General features: G+C 54.1%; 3 protein-coding genes across 7 annotated transcripts; all 3 read right to left on the bottom strand.

Moving 5' to 3' along the window:
* Nucleotides 1–7: 7 nt before the first annotated feature.
* On the bottom strand, nucleotides 8–2,055 carry CLDND2 (claudin domain containing 2). 3 transcript variants are annotated; one of them, XM_042919362.1, is made up of 5 exons: nucleotides 1,567–2,055; nucleotides 1,162–1,343; nucleotides 691–828; nucleotides 346–465; nucleotides 8–121 (listed from the first exon to the last, which is right to left on the bottom strand). In XM_042919362.1, the coding sequence occupies exons 2-5, from the start codon at nucleotides 1,328–1,330 to the stop codon at nucleotides 48–50; spliced, it is 501 nt and encodes a 166-aa protein (XP_042775296.1). In that variant the 5' UTR covers nucleotides 1,331–1,343; nucleotides 1,567–2,055; the 3' UTR covers nucleotides 8–47. The 3 variants fall into 3 exon arrangements, with proteins under 3 accessions (XP_042775296.1, XP_042775294.1, XP_042775295.1); XM_042919360.1 differs by having other exon boundaries at nucleotides 8–465; XM_042919361.1 differs by having other exon boundaries at nucleotides 8–465; nucleotides 1,681–2,055.
* Nucleotides 2,056–3,112: 1,057 nt separating this feature from the next.
* On the bottom strand, nucleotides 3,113–4,124 carry NKG7 (natural killer cell granule protein 7). 2 transcript variants are annotated; one of them, XM_042919357.1, is made up of 4 exons: nucleotides 3,968–4,124; nucleotides 3,741–3,887; nucleotides 3,522–3,656; nucleotides 3,113–3,402 (listed from the first exon to the last, which is right to left on the bottom strand). In XM_042919357.1, the coding sequence occupies exons 1-4, from the start codon at nucleotides 4,122–4,124 to the stop codon at nucleotides 3,182–3,184; spliced, it is 660 nt and encodes a 219-aa protein (XP_042775291.1). In that variant the 3' UTR covers nucleotides 3,113–3,181. The 2 variants fall into 2 exon arrangements, with proteins under 2 accessions (XP_042775291.1, XP_042775292.1); XM_042919358.1 differs by having other exon boundaries at nucleotides 3,294–3,430.
* A 6,323-nt stretch (nucleotides 4,125–10,447) lies between these two features.
* Nucleotides 10,448–16,247, bottom strand: LIM2 (lens intrinsic membrane protein 2). Of its 2 annotated transcripts, XM_042919666.1 has the most exons (5): nucleotides 16,037–16,247; nucleotides 15,938–16,005; nucleotides 11,723–11,885; nucleotides 11,085–11,219; nucleotides 10,448–10,854 (listed from the first exon to the last, which is right to left on the bottom strand). In XM_042919666.1, the coding sequence occupies exons 1-5, from the start codon at nucleotides 16,245–16,247 to the stop codon at nucleotides 10,793–10,795; spliced, it is 639 nt and encodes a 212-aa protein (XP_042775600.1). In that variant the 3' UTR covers nucleotides 10,448–10,792. The 2 variants fall into 2 exon arrangements, with proteins under 2 accessions (XP_042775600.1, XP_042775601.1); XM_042919667.1 differs by lacking the exon at nucleotides 15,938–16,005 and having other exon boundaries at nucleotides 11,723–11,872; nucleotides 16,073–16,247.
* Between the last annotated feature and the right edge of the window lie 675 nt (nucleotides 16,248–16,922).

Below are 16,922 nucleotides of genomic sequence, written 5' to 3'. Positions count from 1 at the left end.
CCGCGGCGGTGAAAGCCGTTCCTTTATTCTGCCCAGGCAGGCTGCGGTCACAAGCACACGGGGAATCCGCTGATGGCGTCCGTGCTCTGCACGATCATGTCCGCCAGCAGAAAGCAGAAGCCTGGCGGGAGAGGAGCGGAGGGCGGGTGGGGGACGGTGGGTCCTGGGGCGGATGACCGGGAGCTCCCCGGGACGGGGGTTCGGAGCTCTAAGGGCGATCCTGCCGGGTGTGCGGGAGTCGGGAGCGGAGTGTGCTGGGGAGTCCCTGGGAGGGCGACGGGGAGTCTGTGGGGAGGGGGGTGCTCAGGGCAGTCTCCTCCACCCTCTTCCCGCTGTCCAGGTTACCCGCGAGAATACAGAAGGGTAAAGCCAGCCACCCCGAAAAATAGGACCATGAGAAGAAGACGTCGTTTTTCCACGCGTTCTTGACGGTGTAGCCTGTCAGGGCGATCAGCAGCAGCAGCCCTGGGCCCCCGCGCCCTGGGTGAGCGTAGCCAGGGCGCAGAGCCGAGGCGCCCCTAGACTGCGCCCGTCGCCCAGGCCACGCCCCTCCTCCCAGCCACGCCCTCCTCTGGGTCTCCGGCCCCTCCCCTCATTCCCTTCCGGGCGCCTCCAAGTGCGAGACCCTGGGCCCCTGTCCCCCGCAACTCCCAAGCCCGCCCTATGCCTGGGGGCCCGCTACCATCTCACCGCAGAGGAAGAAGGTGCCGCTCATAGTCTGGCCCCGCGAGTCACCCTCGTGGTACAGAATCCGCAGCCCCATCACCAAACCCACGACGGCGGAGCACGCCGCCAGCACCATGCACGCGCCCGCCACCGCCAGCATGGCTGGGGGGAGCGGCCGCCTCAGCCGCGCGCTGGTGCCGCCCCGGGCCACCACCCCCACCCGCCGGTCTAGTTTGGATAGGGACTCGCAAGTTGCTTCGTGAGGGGCGGTTAAGGTCCCAACAGGGAAGCAGATCCCAAAGTGGGGGTTCGTGGTAGTCTTTGTCGCGGCGGAGCAGGTGGATCTGAGACTGGAGAGGAAGGGGTGAGGGTGGGGGCGCCGCAGGATGTGCCCAGCTGTTGTGTGAGGCGAGGGGGCCAGCTGGGCTCAGTGCCGGGGTGGGGGGGGCGGTGCTGTCTGTCCAGTGGGGGACATCTGGGCGGGCGGGGCCTCACTCTGGCAGGGGATGTTGGAGCAGATGCCGCCATTACACTCCTGCCACAGGCCACTGTGGCCCCCTGGGTAGCGGATCCAGTAGTTGGTGGCAGTAGAGAGAATCGTGAGGATTTGGGCCAAGAAGCCCAGCAAGGTGCCCCCGCTCTGAAGGCGCCGCTTCACCCCCATGCCAGGGAGGCTGCTGCGGAGGGTCACACACGCAAGATTGGCCAACAGCCCTCCCGCCCCCAGGCCCCTGTCTCAGCTCTTTCAAGCCCTTGAGACCCACACACACATGTCCCTACATATCCCAGACTTCACCCCAGCACCCCTGTCTGGGGACCCCTCCCTCAGGCCCTTCCCAAACCCAAGACCTCCTTCTCCCCCATGTCCTACTGCTACTATTGGGCGCTTTGAGACCTTACCCACAGGGAGTCACAGCTTAAGGACCTCTCTGTCTTTCAAAGATCTCCATTCTTCAGTGGAGTGTGCCTGTAACCTGTCCAGTGCCCTCCCCCAACCCCCATGCACACACCCACCTAAATGACTGACACCCAGCTCAGGGGGGCTTCTTAGACACAGAGTCCAGAGGTGTGGGGGAAGGGAGACTGGGTCTCCGTGAGGCAGGAGGAGTTCCAGAACCCCCTCTCCCATCAGCCACTTAAAGAGACAACCACCCACCCACACCCCCACACACACATAAACCCACATACACACAGCTTTTCTAACAAAGTGACAGCTCAGAGTCAGATGGCCATGACACGATAGACCATATCCTTCTGAAAATTCTTCCCTTGACCCCAGAAGCTCTCCAGGCCCCCAACTCTCTGGCTGTGCCCTCTCAGACCCCCATGCAGGCTCCTGTTCTTGATCTTCCCTCCACTTCCCAGGGCTGGTTTTCCTGGAATCTCCATCCTGCACCTTCTTACCCGATGAGTTTCCTCGAAGCCACGGCTCCCTCGGCCACTGATTCTCTGATAGCAACCCAAACCATCTCCAGCCCACTTCTCTGTCCCAGACCCCTGCCAACCACATCCCAACTGAGCTCAACATCTCCCACCAAAACAGGGATGACCCCACCATCCCACCCAAGTTGGTTGCACCAGAACCCTGGGCACTAACCTGGCCCCCTCCTGCCCATCACTCCACAAAGCCCTTGGATCCCTGTGTCCCGTTCCTTCTGGCCCCTGAATCTTTCTGGCCCCTTCCCTCTTTTCCGTCTCATGCCCCGGTCCCAGTCATACCCGTTGCATTGCCGAGCTCCTTTGTCCTTTCTGACCTCCCTGCATATCCCAGAGGGATCTATAGGGCACCTGCAGCTGGTGCTGTCCCTCCCCACCTCACAACCTTCTTCTTCTAGCCCCCCATTACTCTCAAGAGAGAGTCACTGTGGCCTTAGGGGCCTGGCTCTCACCCACCTCTCCACCCTCACACCCCAATGACCTCTGCATTCCACATTCTGGCACAGAGCACTGTTCTCCATCCCCTGAAAACCTCCAGCCTCTCCACACCTTTGGGCCCCGCTGTCCAGATGACTTTGCCTTGGCCCTCGAGAAACCCCTAAACACCCTCTCCCCAGAAAGCTCACCTCCCCCCCCCACCGCCTGACGAGGACTTTCTCCCCACCATCCCAGGCTCTGCCCTGCCATCTCAATTCCCCCACCGGACTTGCAGCCCCCGGTGGGCAAGGCCCAGGTCTCAGGTTCCCATCAGCATCCCCAGGGAGACCCAACAGAAAGGATGAACTCAGGAGAAGCCAGCTGAAGGAGTGAATGAATGAATGAATGAGTGAATGAAATGAGCAAGGAGGACCATAGGGAAGACAGGGGTGGCAAAATCAGGGAGTAAGAAGGAAAGAGCACTAATGTGGGAAAGACAAAGGACAGGGTCTTGAGATGGAAACAGGGAGAAAGGCAAGGCCTGGAGAAGGGAGCTGACATGGGGCCACAGTGGCCCCTATACCGGCTGGTAGCAGACGGATGACAGGTAAGGGCTCTGAGTCCTTTCTGTCACCCAGCATGGAGCTGGCTTGCCCTCAGCTTATGTCATGAAGGAATTAATCCCAGAATTACCAGATCCCAGCAAATGTTTGTTGAATGGGTAAAGAAGCAAATGAAGGGGTTGGGGGAGGGCTGGGGGTAAGGGCCGGAGGGGGGGCTGCGGGGGCCTGAGGCTCCTGATGGTGTCTTCAGAGAATAGCGCCTCATCTTGCTGTTGTCGCCTCTCTCGCTCACAAGGTGTCATAGCCAGGCCGGGGGGCACTGCAATGAGCACCCAGACTCAGGCTACCTGGGGTGACAGAGAGAGGTTAACACCTGCCCCGCCCTGCTCTCTCAGAGGCCCCCCAGCCGGCCTCTCCAGTTCCTGGAGCAGCAGTTACCTGCACAGAGCAAGAGAATCATCGAAACCCAGCCCAGGTAGAAGGACCAGGAGAAGAAGGACTGGATCTGGGGGTGTTGGGACTGGTTCCACCGCTCACTGGTGTAGACGACCATGGCCACCATCACGAAGATGGCTGAGGATGAAGACAGAAGAGACTGCTCAGCACCTCTGTGGGAACTCACCAGTCCCCAGTCCCCAGGTACAGCCTGGAATCTACCTGCAACAAAGGCTGTGACAGAGGAGGCAAGGGGCCCGCGGCCTGGAATGGACAGTGAGGGGATGTAGGACAGGACCATGAGGATCACCGACACCAGGCCACACAGGGCGGCCAGAATGCTGAAGCTCTGTGTCACGTGGATGTAGGCTGTGCAAGAGAGAAGTTTGGGTGCCTGCCCCTCACGCAGCCCCTCTCCCCCCCCACCAAAAGAGACTGCCATCCCTTACCTGCCACCATATTGTGAAACCCCTCTGGCCAGAGGCCCGAGTGAAGTGAAAAGTTAGGCCCCATGGCCACGAACCAGAAATCCGTGCTCAGAGCGATCAGGATGGACACCAGGCCCAGGCAGCCAGTGAATAAGGCCAAGGACCGACAGAGCTCCATGGAGATGAGCAGTTGGGTGTCTGGGGCCTGGGAGATGAAGAAGCTGGTGATCGTGGGTCCTCTGAGCTCCAGAAAGAGAAGCCTTTAAGCCTTTGAAACCAGGCTGGTGTGGTCTCCTGCACTTCCCGGTAGTTGACTCTTGCAGTAAGCCCTCCCTTCCTGGTTACCCTGACAATGCCCTCCCCCCAAGGAGATTCAAGTCCCCTCATAGTGTGTGGTGGAGAGTGTCATCTCATCAGTGGTTTGAGGGGTGGTTCAGAACTTGCCTGTCTGTTTTAGGTTCTGTACCTCCCACCTTTAGAGCCCTTAACATCAGAGGATGCTTCCTGGAAGAGGTGTGAGAGGCTTGGGGGCCTCAAGGTGGGAGGTGGCAAGTGAGGCCAGGGTGTGAGTTAAATGGGGGATGTGGCCAGAGGGGACAGTTGAGGGTTGTGTCATGCTTTCCTGTGGGTTCTGCAACCTTCCATCCTGGAAGAGAGGGGCCCCGACTTCGGCGTCTCTGCAGAAAGAGGGGACCGGAGGCCAAGATACTTGGGGCTGAGGGGGCAAAAGGTCTGGAGGGCTGGACTCAGGTCTCGAGGAAGAGGCAGGCAGGCAGGGGCTCAGATTCCTGGATCGATGGCTTGGAGCTTATACCCAAGGCAAGCAGAGGGTGGAGAATCACAATTCTAAAAGTTTGTGGGGAGGAAGACATGCCCACATCCTTATCTGGTAAGAAGAGTTCACACACAGCTCTGCTTTGAGCAGGGCCTCCAGTCCAGTGGCCTTCATCAGGGTGCCTGAGTGGCAGGGGCAGGGGCACAGGACCCTCCCACCCTCCAAGAGCAAGCCCCCTCCGCCCATACCAATACCAGGTCCTAGGTAATGCCTCACAGATGAGCAAGTGTCAGGTGAAGGTGTGGCAGCCCAGGTAGAAGGCTCAGGCACACTTGACCTCTATGAACTGGGGAATGGCCTAGAAGAGGACCTCTGTCATGAAGATGACTTTGAGCCAGCAGCCCCACAACACAGTGACTCAAGAGCCCAGGTCCTCTTCCATTATCGGAGACTCCAGTTTGCAAACCCCCATCCTTCACCCAGACCCTCACCACTGAGATAGCTGGCCACTCCTGAGAACATGCTCAGAAGGGCAGGCTCCCAGAGAGAGATTCAGATCATAAGCAGCAGGGCGCCGACACAAAAATGGCGGTGGATGTAGCTCTAGCGGAGAGCAACAGACAGGCTTCAGGAAGTCTGGGCCGTGGAGGTGTGACGAAGGAGGTGTCAGATCACAGAGCCCATCTGCAGTCTCTACCCCATTTCAAACCCAACCCCATCCTTAACTCCATCCTTATTCTCCAACCCAACCCTATTCTCATTCCCAAACCTGACCCCAACTCAACCCAATCCATAACTTCATCCCTAATCCCAAACCCAGCCCCATTTATAACCCAGCTCTACCCAGCTCTAACAAACTCAACTCCACCTCAATTCCTAAACCAGACCCCACTTTCATCACCAACACCAACGCTAAGGTCAGTCCCATCCCCAAGCACAAGCACAACCTACTCCTTAACCCTGTCCTGCCACCTGACCTAACCTCCATCCTCTTACTCACAAACCCAGCTCCAAACTCAACCCCAACCCCATCTCCAAACCCAAGCTCAACCCCCAACTCAAACCCATCCTCATCTTGAGACTTAACCTTATCCTCACTCCCACCCCCATGCCGGATCATATTTCTGGCCCCACGCCCCTCTTCCTCCTACTCCACCCCAAGTCCTATAAATCCTACCTCAATCCCACTCATTTTCATTTACATTCCACCTCCAGTCTCAAGCCTTTAACCCTGGTTCATCTCTTTTTTTTTTTAAGTTTATTGATTTAATGTCTAACCCAACTTGGGGCTCAAACTCACGTTCTCAAGATCAAGAGTCACATGCTCTCCCAACTGAACCAACCAGACACCCCTCCTGCTTCATCTCCCTGAGTCCCACCCTCACCATGGCACATGCACACACAGGCACAGGCACGCGCGTGTGCACACACACGTGGCCACACCAGGCTCCAACAGGCTTCTGCAGTTGTTGGCATCAAAGGCTGTCTTTGGGCCCAGGTTCTTGGTGCCCTCCAGCACATGCCCCTCAAGCCAATAAGGACAGACTACAGCCTCCAGGAGAGCCTGAATCAGCTGACGTGACGTTGAAAATGGAATTGCCCTCCAGAACCTCCATCCTTTTTCTTGACAAGATGTGTGTGTTGAAGCTTTTCCCAAGACCTCAGGTCCCTGGCTCCCCGACACTGTCCCAGTTTTTGGTCTCCTTGGGTCTCTACCAGTCTTGTCCAAGTGCCACCAGTGTTTCCAGGTCACCCCAGTCCCTTCTAACTTTCTCCAGCCTCTCCCAGCCCCAGGGAATTCCTTCTGAGGCTCCATCCTGCAGAAACTCTGCCCAGTCCTCGGGCCCACCTGGATCACCTAGACACCTGGTCTTTCTATTCTATTGGTCCTGTCTTCAGAGCTGAGGTCCTCCAATCCCAAGCCTCCACCCTCAGTCCGGGACGCTATTCCCACACCCCTAGCCCAATTATTATCTCCCAGGACCACCTTTACTTGGCGTGATCCAAAGTGTCTCTCCTTCCACCACTTTCCACACATGCTCAGACGTCAAGAACTCCAAGGCAGGAACGAGGCCTGATTAATTTGGGGGCCCCCAGGGCCCAGCAAAGGGCCTGGCCCATAGGAGGCTTCTGGAGATAATCCAACCAGTGCCTCTTATAGGTCAGGCAGTATGCCAGGCTCTGGGGAAACACTGGTGTAGAAGGCACATGAGACCCTCACTCTCACTGAACCTACACTGTAGTAAAGAAGTGAATGCTGTTTATAAATGGTTATTATGGAAGATGCCCTCATTTCTACTGAGGCCTACTCTATTAATAATATTTAATGCAGTCTATTATGATGATAAAAAGGTACTAAGTCTGTTAGTCTCCTTGCCGAGTAGAATCTAGCTTAATGTATCCACTCTGATGTAAAAAATAAAGAATGTTAGATGGAAACTGTCAGCTAAAAATAGTGAGCTGAAGGGCTCCTGGCTGGCTCAGTCCGAAGGGCATGCAACTCTTGATCTTGGGGTTACAAGTTCAAGCCCCACACCGTAGGTAGAGATTACTTTAAAAAATAAAAAATAAAGAAATAAAAAATACAAATCTTGGCACACTTGGGTGGCTCAGTTGGTTAAGTGTCTGACTCTTCATTTCACTCAGGTCATGATCTCACAGGTTCATGAGATCTAGCCCCATGGCTGGCTCTGCATTGATGGCATGGAGCCAGCTTGGGATTCTCTCTCTCTCTCTCTCTCTCTCTCTCTCTCTCAAAATAAGTAAACTTTAAAAAAAAGTAATAAAAATATCTGCTACCAGGGGCGCCTGGGGGGGGCTCAGTCAGTTGAGCGTCTGACTTCAGCTCAGGTCATGATCTTACAGTTCGTGGGTTCAAGCCCCACATGGGGCTCTGTGCTGACAGCTCAGAGCCTGGAGCCTGCTTCGGATTCTGTGTCTCCCTCTCTCTCTGCCCCTCCCCTGCTCGTGCTCTGTCTCTCTCATTCTCAAAAATAAATAAATTTTAAAAATTAAAAAAAAAAAATACCTGCTACCATATGTAAAGGAGGCAATACATGTGTTGTGTATATTATCCATGGAAAAGTAATGCTTTCCAGTTGTGTAGCCTATAATTTACAAATGGGTTATGTGCTCTTTCCCTTTATTTTATTATTTTTTTAATATTTATTTTGAGAAAAGAGAGCGTGAGCGCTCACATGCACACAAGCAGGGAAGGGGCAGAGGGAGAGAGAGAGAGAATCCCAAATAGGTTCCATGCTGTCAGTGTAGTGAGGGAAGGAGGATTAAGTCAAAGAGGTGGCAGGGTCTGGAACATGTGGCACCTTGTATGACCTTGATCGGCCAGCTGTTCATCTGAACTGGGAGCCACCTGGGCGGGGGGTGGGGGGGGGGAGTCAGGAGGCGATTGAGAGGATAACGTGATTTGAATCATGCTTTCACAAAAATCCCTCTAAATGCTGTGTAGAGGGGCAACTGGGTGGCTCAGTCAGTTAGGCATCCGGCCCTTGATTTCAGCTCAGGTCATGATCTCAAGGTTTGTGAGCTCGAGACCCACATCGGGCTTCATACTGTCAATGCAGAGTCTGCTTGGGATTCTCTCTCCCTCTCTCTCTGCCCCCACCCTGCTTGCATGCTCTCTCTCTTGCTCTCTCTCTCTCTTTCAAAATAAATAAACTGAAAAAAAAAAATGTTTTTTTTAATGCTGCGTAGAGAAAGGACCACAGTGGACAGGCCATGGGTAGGGGCACTGATAGAGCTGTTTGAGGGACTGTGGCCCTAAGCCAGGTGAGGCCAGATCAGCAGGGCGACTGGATGAGCAAGGAGTCAAATTCTGGACACACTTTTAAGGTAGAGCCAAGGCTACCGGCTGACGAATCAGACATGGGGTGTGGGACGAAACAAAGCATCTGAGAATGATCCCAACATTCTTGGCTAGAAGAGATGGATGACAATGGAGCAAGATGGGGAGGCCGTTAGGGACGCGGGAGAGACCAGGATATGTGAGATTCCAGATCTGCGATGCCTCTTCCTTTCGAGTGGATATTAGAGAGGAGTCTGGAGTTACAACATCATTAGTATTGCCAGAAAAAAAAAAAAACAACAAAAAAACACCTATAAATATGACTACTGGCATAAGCCTCAGTAAATATGTCCACTTAAATAGGCCTCAATAAATTATTATTAGAGATGGCCTCAATTGCCATTATTATCAGAGCAAGCCTCTATAAATACGGTACTATTGTTATTTGTGGAGGGCCCAATAAATATTTCCAAGGAGCAAGCCTCTATTAACATGACAGTTTGAGCATAGGCTCTAATTAATATTCTTATCATTAGTACCGGCCTTGCTAAAGAGTCTTATTATTTTATGATAGATATCCGTAAATCTCATGGCAATAGGCATCAGCTTCTTGAATGAGGTAATGAGTGAATGAATGAGAAGATCAAGGTCATGAATGGTGTGTGAACAGGCAGGTGCAGGAGGGGGTACCGATCGGAGATGGGGTGTTTCCACTGGAGGGACCCACACGGGGAGGGGAGGGGAGGGGCGTCTAGGAGAGCTCCGTGGAGATGGTGTGAGCGGACAGCGAGGTGGTTTTTCTGTACAGATCTTTTCATTTATCCTGTTTTCGCACCGCTTTGCTAATTCATAATAAGAAACGTGTACATAGTTGGTCTTCGTCCCGTTCCTGGCACAAAGCTCCTAAAAGCCTTGGAATTTCATAGGTGAGGAGAGCCTTGAAGGTGTATTTGTTACGCTAATGAGGCGACTCACAGAAAGCACAGGAGGGTAGGGGCAGGTTGTCAGGGGAACCAACCACGTGACTAGATGGTTGGAAGTTTCAGCCCCTGCCCCCAACCTGGGGAGGGAGGGGCTGGAGACTGAGAATCACCAGTGGTCAGTGATGACGCCTGTGCAATGAAGTCGCCAGAAAAACCCAAGAGGACTGGGTTCAGAGGGCGTCTAGGTCGGTGATCGCATGGATAATGGGGAGGGTGGCCCCCTGGAGAGCATGCCCTTTCCCCACACCTTGCCCTGTGCATGCCTTCTGTCTGGCTGTCCCTGAGTTATACCCTCTGATAGTAAACTGGTGATCTGGTAAGTAAAATGTCTCTCTGAGTTCTGTGAGCCGCTCTGGCAAATTAACCAAACCCCAGGATAGTGGGGGGAAACTCCACTCTACTGCTGGTCGACCAGAAGCCTGGGTGACCCCCTGCACTTGTGACAGCATGAGGCAGGGCCGGGGGGGGGCTGGTCTGTAGGACTGAGCCCTTCACCTGAGGGATCTGATGCTACCTCCACCAGACAGTGTCAGAAGTGAGTTACTTGGCGATGTGGGATAAAAAGCACCCGGGGCTCAGTCGTTTAAGTGTCCAACTTCAGCTCAGGTCACGATCTTGCGGTTTGTGGGTTCAAGCCCCGCATTGGGCTCTGTGCTGTCAGCGTGGAGCCTGCTTCAGATGCTCTGTCTCCCTCTCTCTCTGCCCCTTCCCAGTTTGTGCGCACGCTCTGTCTCTCTAAATAAACATTAAACACACACACACACACACACACACACACACACACACACACACCAGAATTGCTGTCAGAATTGGCCTTGACACATCAGTTTCCTAGAAGTTGAAGGGTAGTTAACACCTGGGTGGGGACTGTGTGGCTGATGTCTGTCCCTGTCCCCACACAAACTGAGTGGGTTAGGCCGCAGTAGTACAATTACCCCCACCCCATCCACCGCTCACACCTGTCACCACCCCAACCCCTCAGGAACCACAAGTCAGTCGTTTCACATCAGTTTTATTAGACTCTCAAAAAGTCGCTCTAATGGAGATTCCATTTCTCTAACACCCCCCATCATGGGCTGGACCTCGGGTCTTCTCAACTGCCTCCCACCAGGCCCCACTCTTCCTCCTTCCCCCTTGGGATGCAGAAATCAGAGGCCCCCCCCACCCAGAGTCCAGGACTGGGCCCCCTCCTGCCCACAAGGAACCAGGATTGTAGCCTCTAGACCCTCCCCCTCTTTTTCAGCAGCCCTATTTTCACTTCCAGATGAAGTCGGGGTACATTGAGCTCAGCGGGGAGCAGACAGGCGCCGACATTCGTGCATCCGGTAGGCACACATGTAGAAAATCCCTGTGTGAGAAGAGATCCCAGTTGACCCCCCAAGTCCTTCTAGGCTGGGCTCCCAACCCAAGACCCCAACACAGCACTCTCTTCCTCCCTGCGTGTCTGCAGACCTGCAGTCTGCCTTCTGGCTCCGTGCTGTGCTGGGAGGTCCGTGCGGGACACCCCATCATCTCGCTCTCTAGAGTGCCGCCCACTCTGCCACGGATACTGACCTTGCCACCCCCAAGCCCCCTTACCTGCGAAGAAGGTCATGAGCAAGGCCACCCAGCCCAGGATGTAAGACCAGGAAAAACGCCAGTCCCCGAAGCGGCGACCGAGGAAGCTGACAGTGACTCCAGTGTAAATGGCCAAGGCCAACAGGACAAAAAAGGCTAGAGAGAGAAGGTGGGGGGAGGGGGGAGGGAAAAGGGGTGGGGTAGGGTTTGCAGGTGAGGGTGGGAATGAGATTGAGGAAGGGGGAGGGCCGGGTGGGGGTGGGAAAGGAAAAAGGTAAGTATGCCAGGGGAGTAGGGTTGGGACGAGGATGGGCCGGGGCTGTGCTGTTGCAATAAAGAATTTGCCTGGGCTGGTCTGGGGCTCTGGTTCCTGGAAGGGAGACGCTAAATCCTTGGAACTTTCTGGGTAATAGGAGTGTCTTTGTTCTTGCTGAGCCTTTCCGGTCAACACGAAATTATGCTGATGAGCTGAGATGACCCTAGGTAGGAACTGGTCACCAGAAAGACCAGGAGTTGGGGTTGGGGCCGGGGTGGGACTAGGATGGGCGTGGAACCCCGGATGAGAGTGGAGTTCGGGAGGGAACAGGCAGGAAGTGGGAGTGGGTGGGAGTGGGGAAGGGGACGGCGGGGGTGGGGGGGGTGAAGGGGGGGCCACTCACTGGAGGCGAAAAACAGGATGCCCGCGGAGAAGGGCCGGGAGAGGCGTGTGAAGGCGGGCTGCTGAGCAAAGGCCAGGATACCCATGATGATGCCCGAGGTGGCGCACAGGGACGACAGGATCATGAAGGCCCGGGTGGCATTCCAGTAAGCTGTGGTAGCACCAGAAGGTCACTCCCCTGCCACCCCCGCCCTCAGCGGTGAACGGGGCTGCCTCTGAGGCCTGAAGGCCTTGCCTCTCTCCACATCCCTGACCCAGCTCATCCTGTACCTCTTTGCAAACAAACACTGTCCTCTTCACCTGGCAAACTCCCATTGGTCCTCCACAGCCCAGCTCCCAAATCCCCTCTAGGAAGCACCCTTTCAGCCCTCGGGCAACATCCTTCCCCGCTCCAGGTTGTTTCCCCTTCCAGCACGATGGTTCCCTGAGGATAGGATTCTATATCACAAATACCCCCAGCACAACGTTCACTGGGTGGATGAATGAACGTACAAGAACGAATGAAAGCCACTCCCCTCCTGATGATCACTTCCTGTCCTCCCTCCTATCGCTCTCTTTCATTTCCTTAACACCACTTGCCCATATCTGAAAGTGGCCTGTTTAGGGGCACCGGGTGGCTCAGTCAGTTGAGCGTCCCACTCTTGGTTTCAGCTCAGGTCATGACCTCACGGTTCGTGGGTTCAAGTCCTGCATGAGTGTCTGTACTGACCTTGGGGAGTCTGCTTGGGAATCTCTGTCTGCCCCTCCCCCTCCTCCCTCCCTCCCTCCCTCTCTCTCTCTCTCTCAAATAAATAAACTTTAAAGAAAAAGAAAATGGTCTATTTATTTTTATTTTGTTAACATTTATTTATAATTGAGAGACAGAGAGAGACAGAGCACGAGCAGAAAGAGGGGGAGACACAGAATCTGAAGCAGGCTTCAGGCTCCGAGCTGTCGGCACAGAGCCCGATGCAGGGCTCGAACTCACGAACTGCGAGACCACGACCTGAGCCAAAGTCGGACGCCCAACCGACTGAGCCACCCAGGTGCCCCTGTCTATTTATTCTTTAACTTGTTTATATCTGTGTCTCCCTGCTGGTTTCTCAGTTACGTGAGGACAAAGGTCTTGCTTTCTCATTCACCGCAACACCCCTCGCACCCGCTGAACGAATGAATGTGGGGCACTGAGCACTATTCTTCTTTCGTTCCTGGCTCTGCGCTGGCCCTTTAGGACATGCCCTGGCAATAACAGTTATGATCTCATTCTCCACTTAGCAACTGCCAAGTGCGTGCCGGGCATGCATTCCATGCATGAGTCTATTGATTCCCTCTCTAAGCTGGACGTTCTATTTTTATCCCCATTTCTCAGGTGAAGGAACCAAGGCTCGGAGGTACAGCGACGTGCCCAGAGTCCCATAATTAGCAGTAGGACTGGCCTTGAAACCCAGGCACCAAAGCCCTTGCTCTTAACTGCTTGCCTCTTCTGTCTCTGGGAGCACGGAAAACACCTGTGCTCCCGGGGCAGAGCTTGGATCCCGCCATCGAAAAGTACAAAGTCCGGGTCTTTGCAGAATGCAGTCTTTTTGTCTTGTGCGAACGCCACCAAGAAAAACGGCTGGCTGTTTCTCCATGGATGCTGTGTGGGGTCCATTCGGGTCTCTCCCCAAACCCCCAAATTCATGTGTTGAACCTCTAACCGCCCCCAGAATATGACCTTATTTGGAAATAGGGTCATTGCAGGTGTAATTAGTGAAGATGAGGTCATACCGGAGTAGAGTGGATTCCTAATGCAAAATGACTTGTAGCCTCTTAAAATGGGGAGGTTTGGAGGAAGACAGACATGCAGGGGGCACCGTGTGAAGGTGAGGGCAGAGATCCGGATGATGCATGGACACGCCAAGGAATGCCAAAGACTGCCAGATGACCAGCAAAAGCCGGGAGAGAGAGGCAGGCAACAGATTCTCCCTCACAGCCTCGGAAGGACCCGCTTCTACTGACACCTTGATATTAGACTTCCAGCCTCTAGAGCCGTGAGACAGTATATTTCTGTTGTTTAAGCCACTCAATCTGTGGTCCTTTGTAATGGCAGCCCCAGGAAGTTACAGATGCCGCTGGGTATTTTAAAGTCCGGAGGCACCTGGGTGGCTCGGTCCGTGAAGGGTCAGGTCATGATCTCACGGTTCCTGGGTTCGAGCCCCGCACGGGGCTCTTTGCTGAGAGCTTGAAGAGTCTGCTTGGGATTCTCTGTCTCCGTCTCGCTCTCCGCCCCGCCCCCGCTCACGTGCTATCTCTCATTCTTTCAAAAATAAGTAAATAAACTTTTGTTTTATAATTAAAATAAAAGCCTGGAGGACTGGGGGCGCCCAAATCTCCAAATTTTTAAATCCTGGCAGACGCGGGGGCGCCTGGGTGGCTCAGTCGGTTAACCCGCTCAGGTCATGAGTTCAGCCCCGCCCCCGGCCCTGTGCTGACAGCTCAGAGCTTGGAACCTGCTTCGGATTCTGTGTCTCCCTCTCTCTCTGCCCCTCCCCTGCTCGCTCTCTACGTGTGTGTGTGTGTGTGTGTGTGTGTGTGTCAAAAATAAATACTCAAAAACAATGTTTTATAAGTTAAAAAAAAAAAAAAATCCTGGCAGACGCTTCAGAAACCTTCAAACCGCCACACACGTCTGTGGCTGGGTTTGGCCCCTTGCAAGCTCGCGTCCCCTGCTCTGATTTTGGCGAGCCAGTTACAGTTGATGTGCAAGTCGAGCCAGCTGCTTGGACAGCTCCCTGGCAATCAGTCAGGGTGAGGGATGTCCCTGAGGATTTCGGCGTTGGTCAGATGAAGCTGCACCGATCTATCGATCTATCGATGTGATCCGTCGTGCCTCCCTCTCCCCCACCCCCAAAACAGATAAGATGGGGGTCGCGGGGTGCTGTCCCTGGGGCTTTCCCAGGCTGAAGCAGGAGAAATGGTAGACATGTGATAAAGGAGACCGCCAGGAATGAAAGGGGCGCGTGAAGTCAGGAGGCAGACCGGGCTCTGGAGCCTGAGGCCAGGGCAAATCTTTCCCCTGCTTCCTGCTTCAGTTTACCCCTCCTGCAAAATGGGCCTCTGGCTGCCTCCCCTAGGCAGGTTCAGTGAGCCGGGGTGGCTGAAATCCGGGTGGAAGGGCTCAAGCCCCGTAAAGAGAATGGTTGGTTTTCTGAAGGCGCATCTCATGTCTTCTTTGCAGAAGTGTCACCCTCAGTGTTGTTGGCAGACCAAAGGGCATTAATCCATGTCAAGCATTTAGAACAGCGTGTAGGACACAACAACATTCAATAAATACCGGCCATTGTTACTACTACCACTAGTATTTGGTACTTATAAAATATGTAACATTATATATTATTAATTTGTTAATATATAATGCATGTTATACAATATATATTATGTAAAGTAGCATACAATACATGCGAGCATCTCTCTCCAAATACATTCGTATACGTGCATGGATGTACATATATTTTGTATACATATATATGGAGAGAGAAAATAGAGATATATAGTATATCATATAACATTACTTTGTATATATAATATATATGATTATAATATAGCTTTCAAGAACCCTAGGCTGGAAGAGCTTTTCTTATCCCCATTTTTGCAATATATATTATAATATGCACATATACACGCACATATATACATATGCATGTACTTAGAGGCATATATATTACATAGCCTGGCACACAGTAGGTATTAAAAACTACCATCCAGTACTTAGCAAATTTAGGGTCCATATTGCTTCTGTATCCCATAGCACCTAACCTAGTTCTTTTTTTTTTTTTAACAATGAACGCTTTATTTTTTTTTAACGTTTATTTATTTTTGAGAGAGAGAGAGAGCAGGGGAGAGGCAGAGAAAGAGGGAGAAAGAGAATCCCAAACAGGCTCTGTGCTGTCAGTGCAGAGCCTGACTCGGGGCTCGAACTGACGAACCGTGAGTTCATGACCTGAGCCCAAATCAAGTGTCGGATACTCAACCGGCTGAGCCACCCAGGCGCTCCCCTAACCTGGTTCTTGATACACAGTAGATACTTAGAAAATGCTGTTCTGACAACCTCAGCCCCAGGTGCTGTACCTGACATCTATTTCGTGCCGGGAAATGCCACCTCTCTATTTAACTTCTCGTACATCTCCTAACTGCACTAGAAGAAAATACTGAAATCCCAATTCTGCCCCTTCCATGCTGAGTGATCTTTGGCTGGTCCCTTTCCCTCTCTGAACCACACAGTTCTCCACCTGCAAAACAGGTGGGGAGGTTCTGCCCTGTGGGGGGCTCTGCCCCCTGTCCCGAGAGGGCCTGTGACCCCAGGCACGGCCTCGACCCGGCCCCGGAGCCTTACCGATGCTCTCTGTCTGCAGGTAGCACTTGTTGCCCAGACAGTACCGCCACAGGCCCTGGTGGGCGAAGGACCCGGACAGCCGGTACTGCATCCAGTGATCTGTCGCTGTGGCCACCACCAGGAGGATGGTCCCCACCCAGGCACAGAAGAGGCCGCCACCCATGAAGCTGTACATGGTGATCTATGGAGAAGGCGAGAGGTGGGGTCAGGAGCTGGACTCCTGCGTCCTGGCAGAGGAAGGGACTGGGGGCCTGGACTCCCAGATCCCAGGTGACCAGGGGGCTAGGGGCTGGAACAACAGTTCCCTGGGAGAGGAAGGAGCTGGGGGCTGGGCCCTTGGGTCCCGGGAGGAGGGGCTGGAGGCCTGGACTCCCAGATCCCAGGTGAGGAGGGGGCTAGGGACTGGGACCCCACGAGGCCCCTGGGAGAGGAAGGAGCTGGAGGATGGACCCCTAGATCTTGGGGGAGGAGGGGTCTACAGGTCTGATGCCTGGTCCCTACCTGAGTGGCAGAGCCTGTGACGAGCCTTCTGTCTGCCTCGGCCCTTCTGTGCAGACTGAGCCGAGCCAGGTTGCTGGCTTCTCTGCTGCCTGGGTCCCCCAAATCCCTTAAGCCTCCCCACACAATGGCCCCGTGGCCCAGAAGCTTCCAGCAGCTAGAAGTGCAGTGGTGGCAGAGGCCCCAAATAGAATTCGCTGAAACAGGGATCCAGGCCCTCCCTCCCCGCGGCCCCGGCCACCCTGGCCTCTCTCTGTGACCCTCCCCACGACCTAACCCCTTTCACAGGCCTTGCTCACAGCACCCGCTGGGTTAGCCTGAGCTGCGTAAGCACACACACAGAGACACAAGA

This window comes from Panthera leo, chromosome E2 (genome assembly GCF_018350215.1).
Source record: "Panthera leo isolate Ple1 chromosome E2, P.leo_Ple1_pat1.1, whole genome shotgun sequence".
In the NCBI taxonomy this organism is placed as follows: Eukaryota; Metazoa; Chordata; class Mammalia; order Carnivora; family Felidae; genus Panthera; species Panthera leo.
Note: the sequence above shows the minus strand (reverse complement) of the source record. Positions and strands in the feature narration are given on the sequence as shown.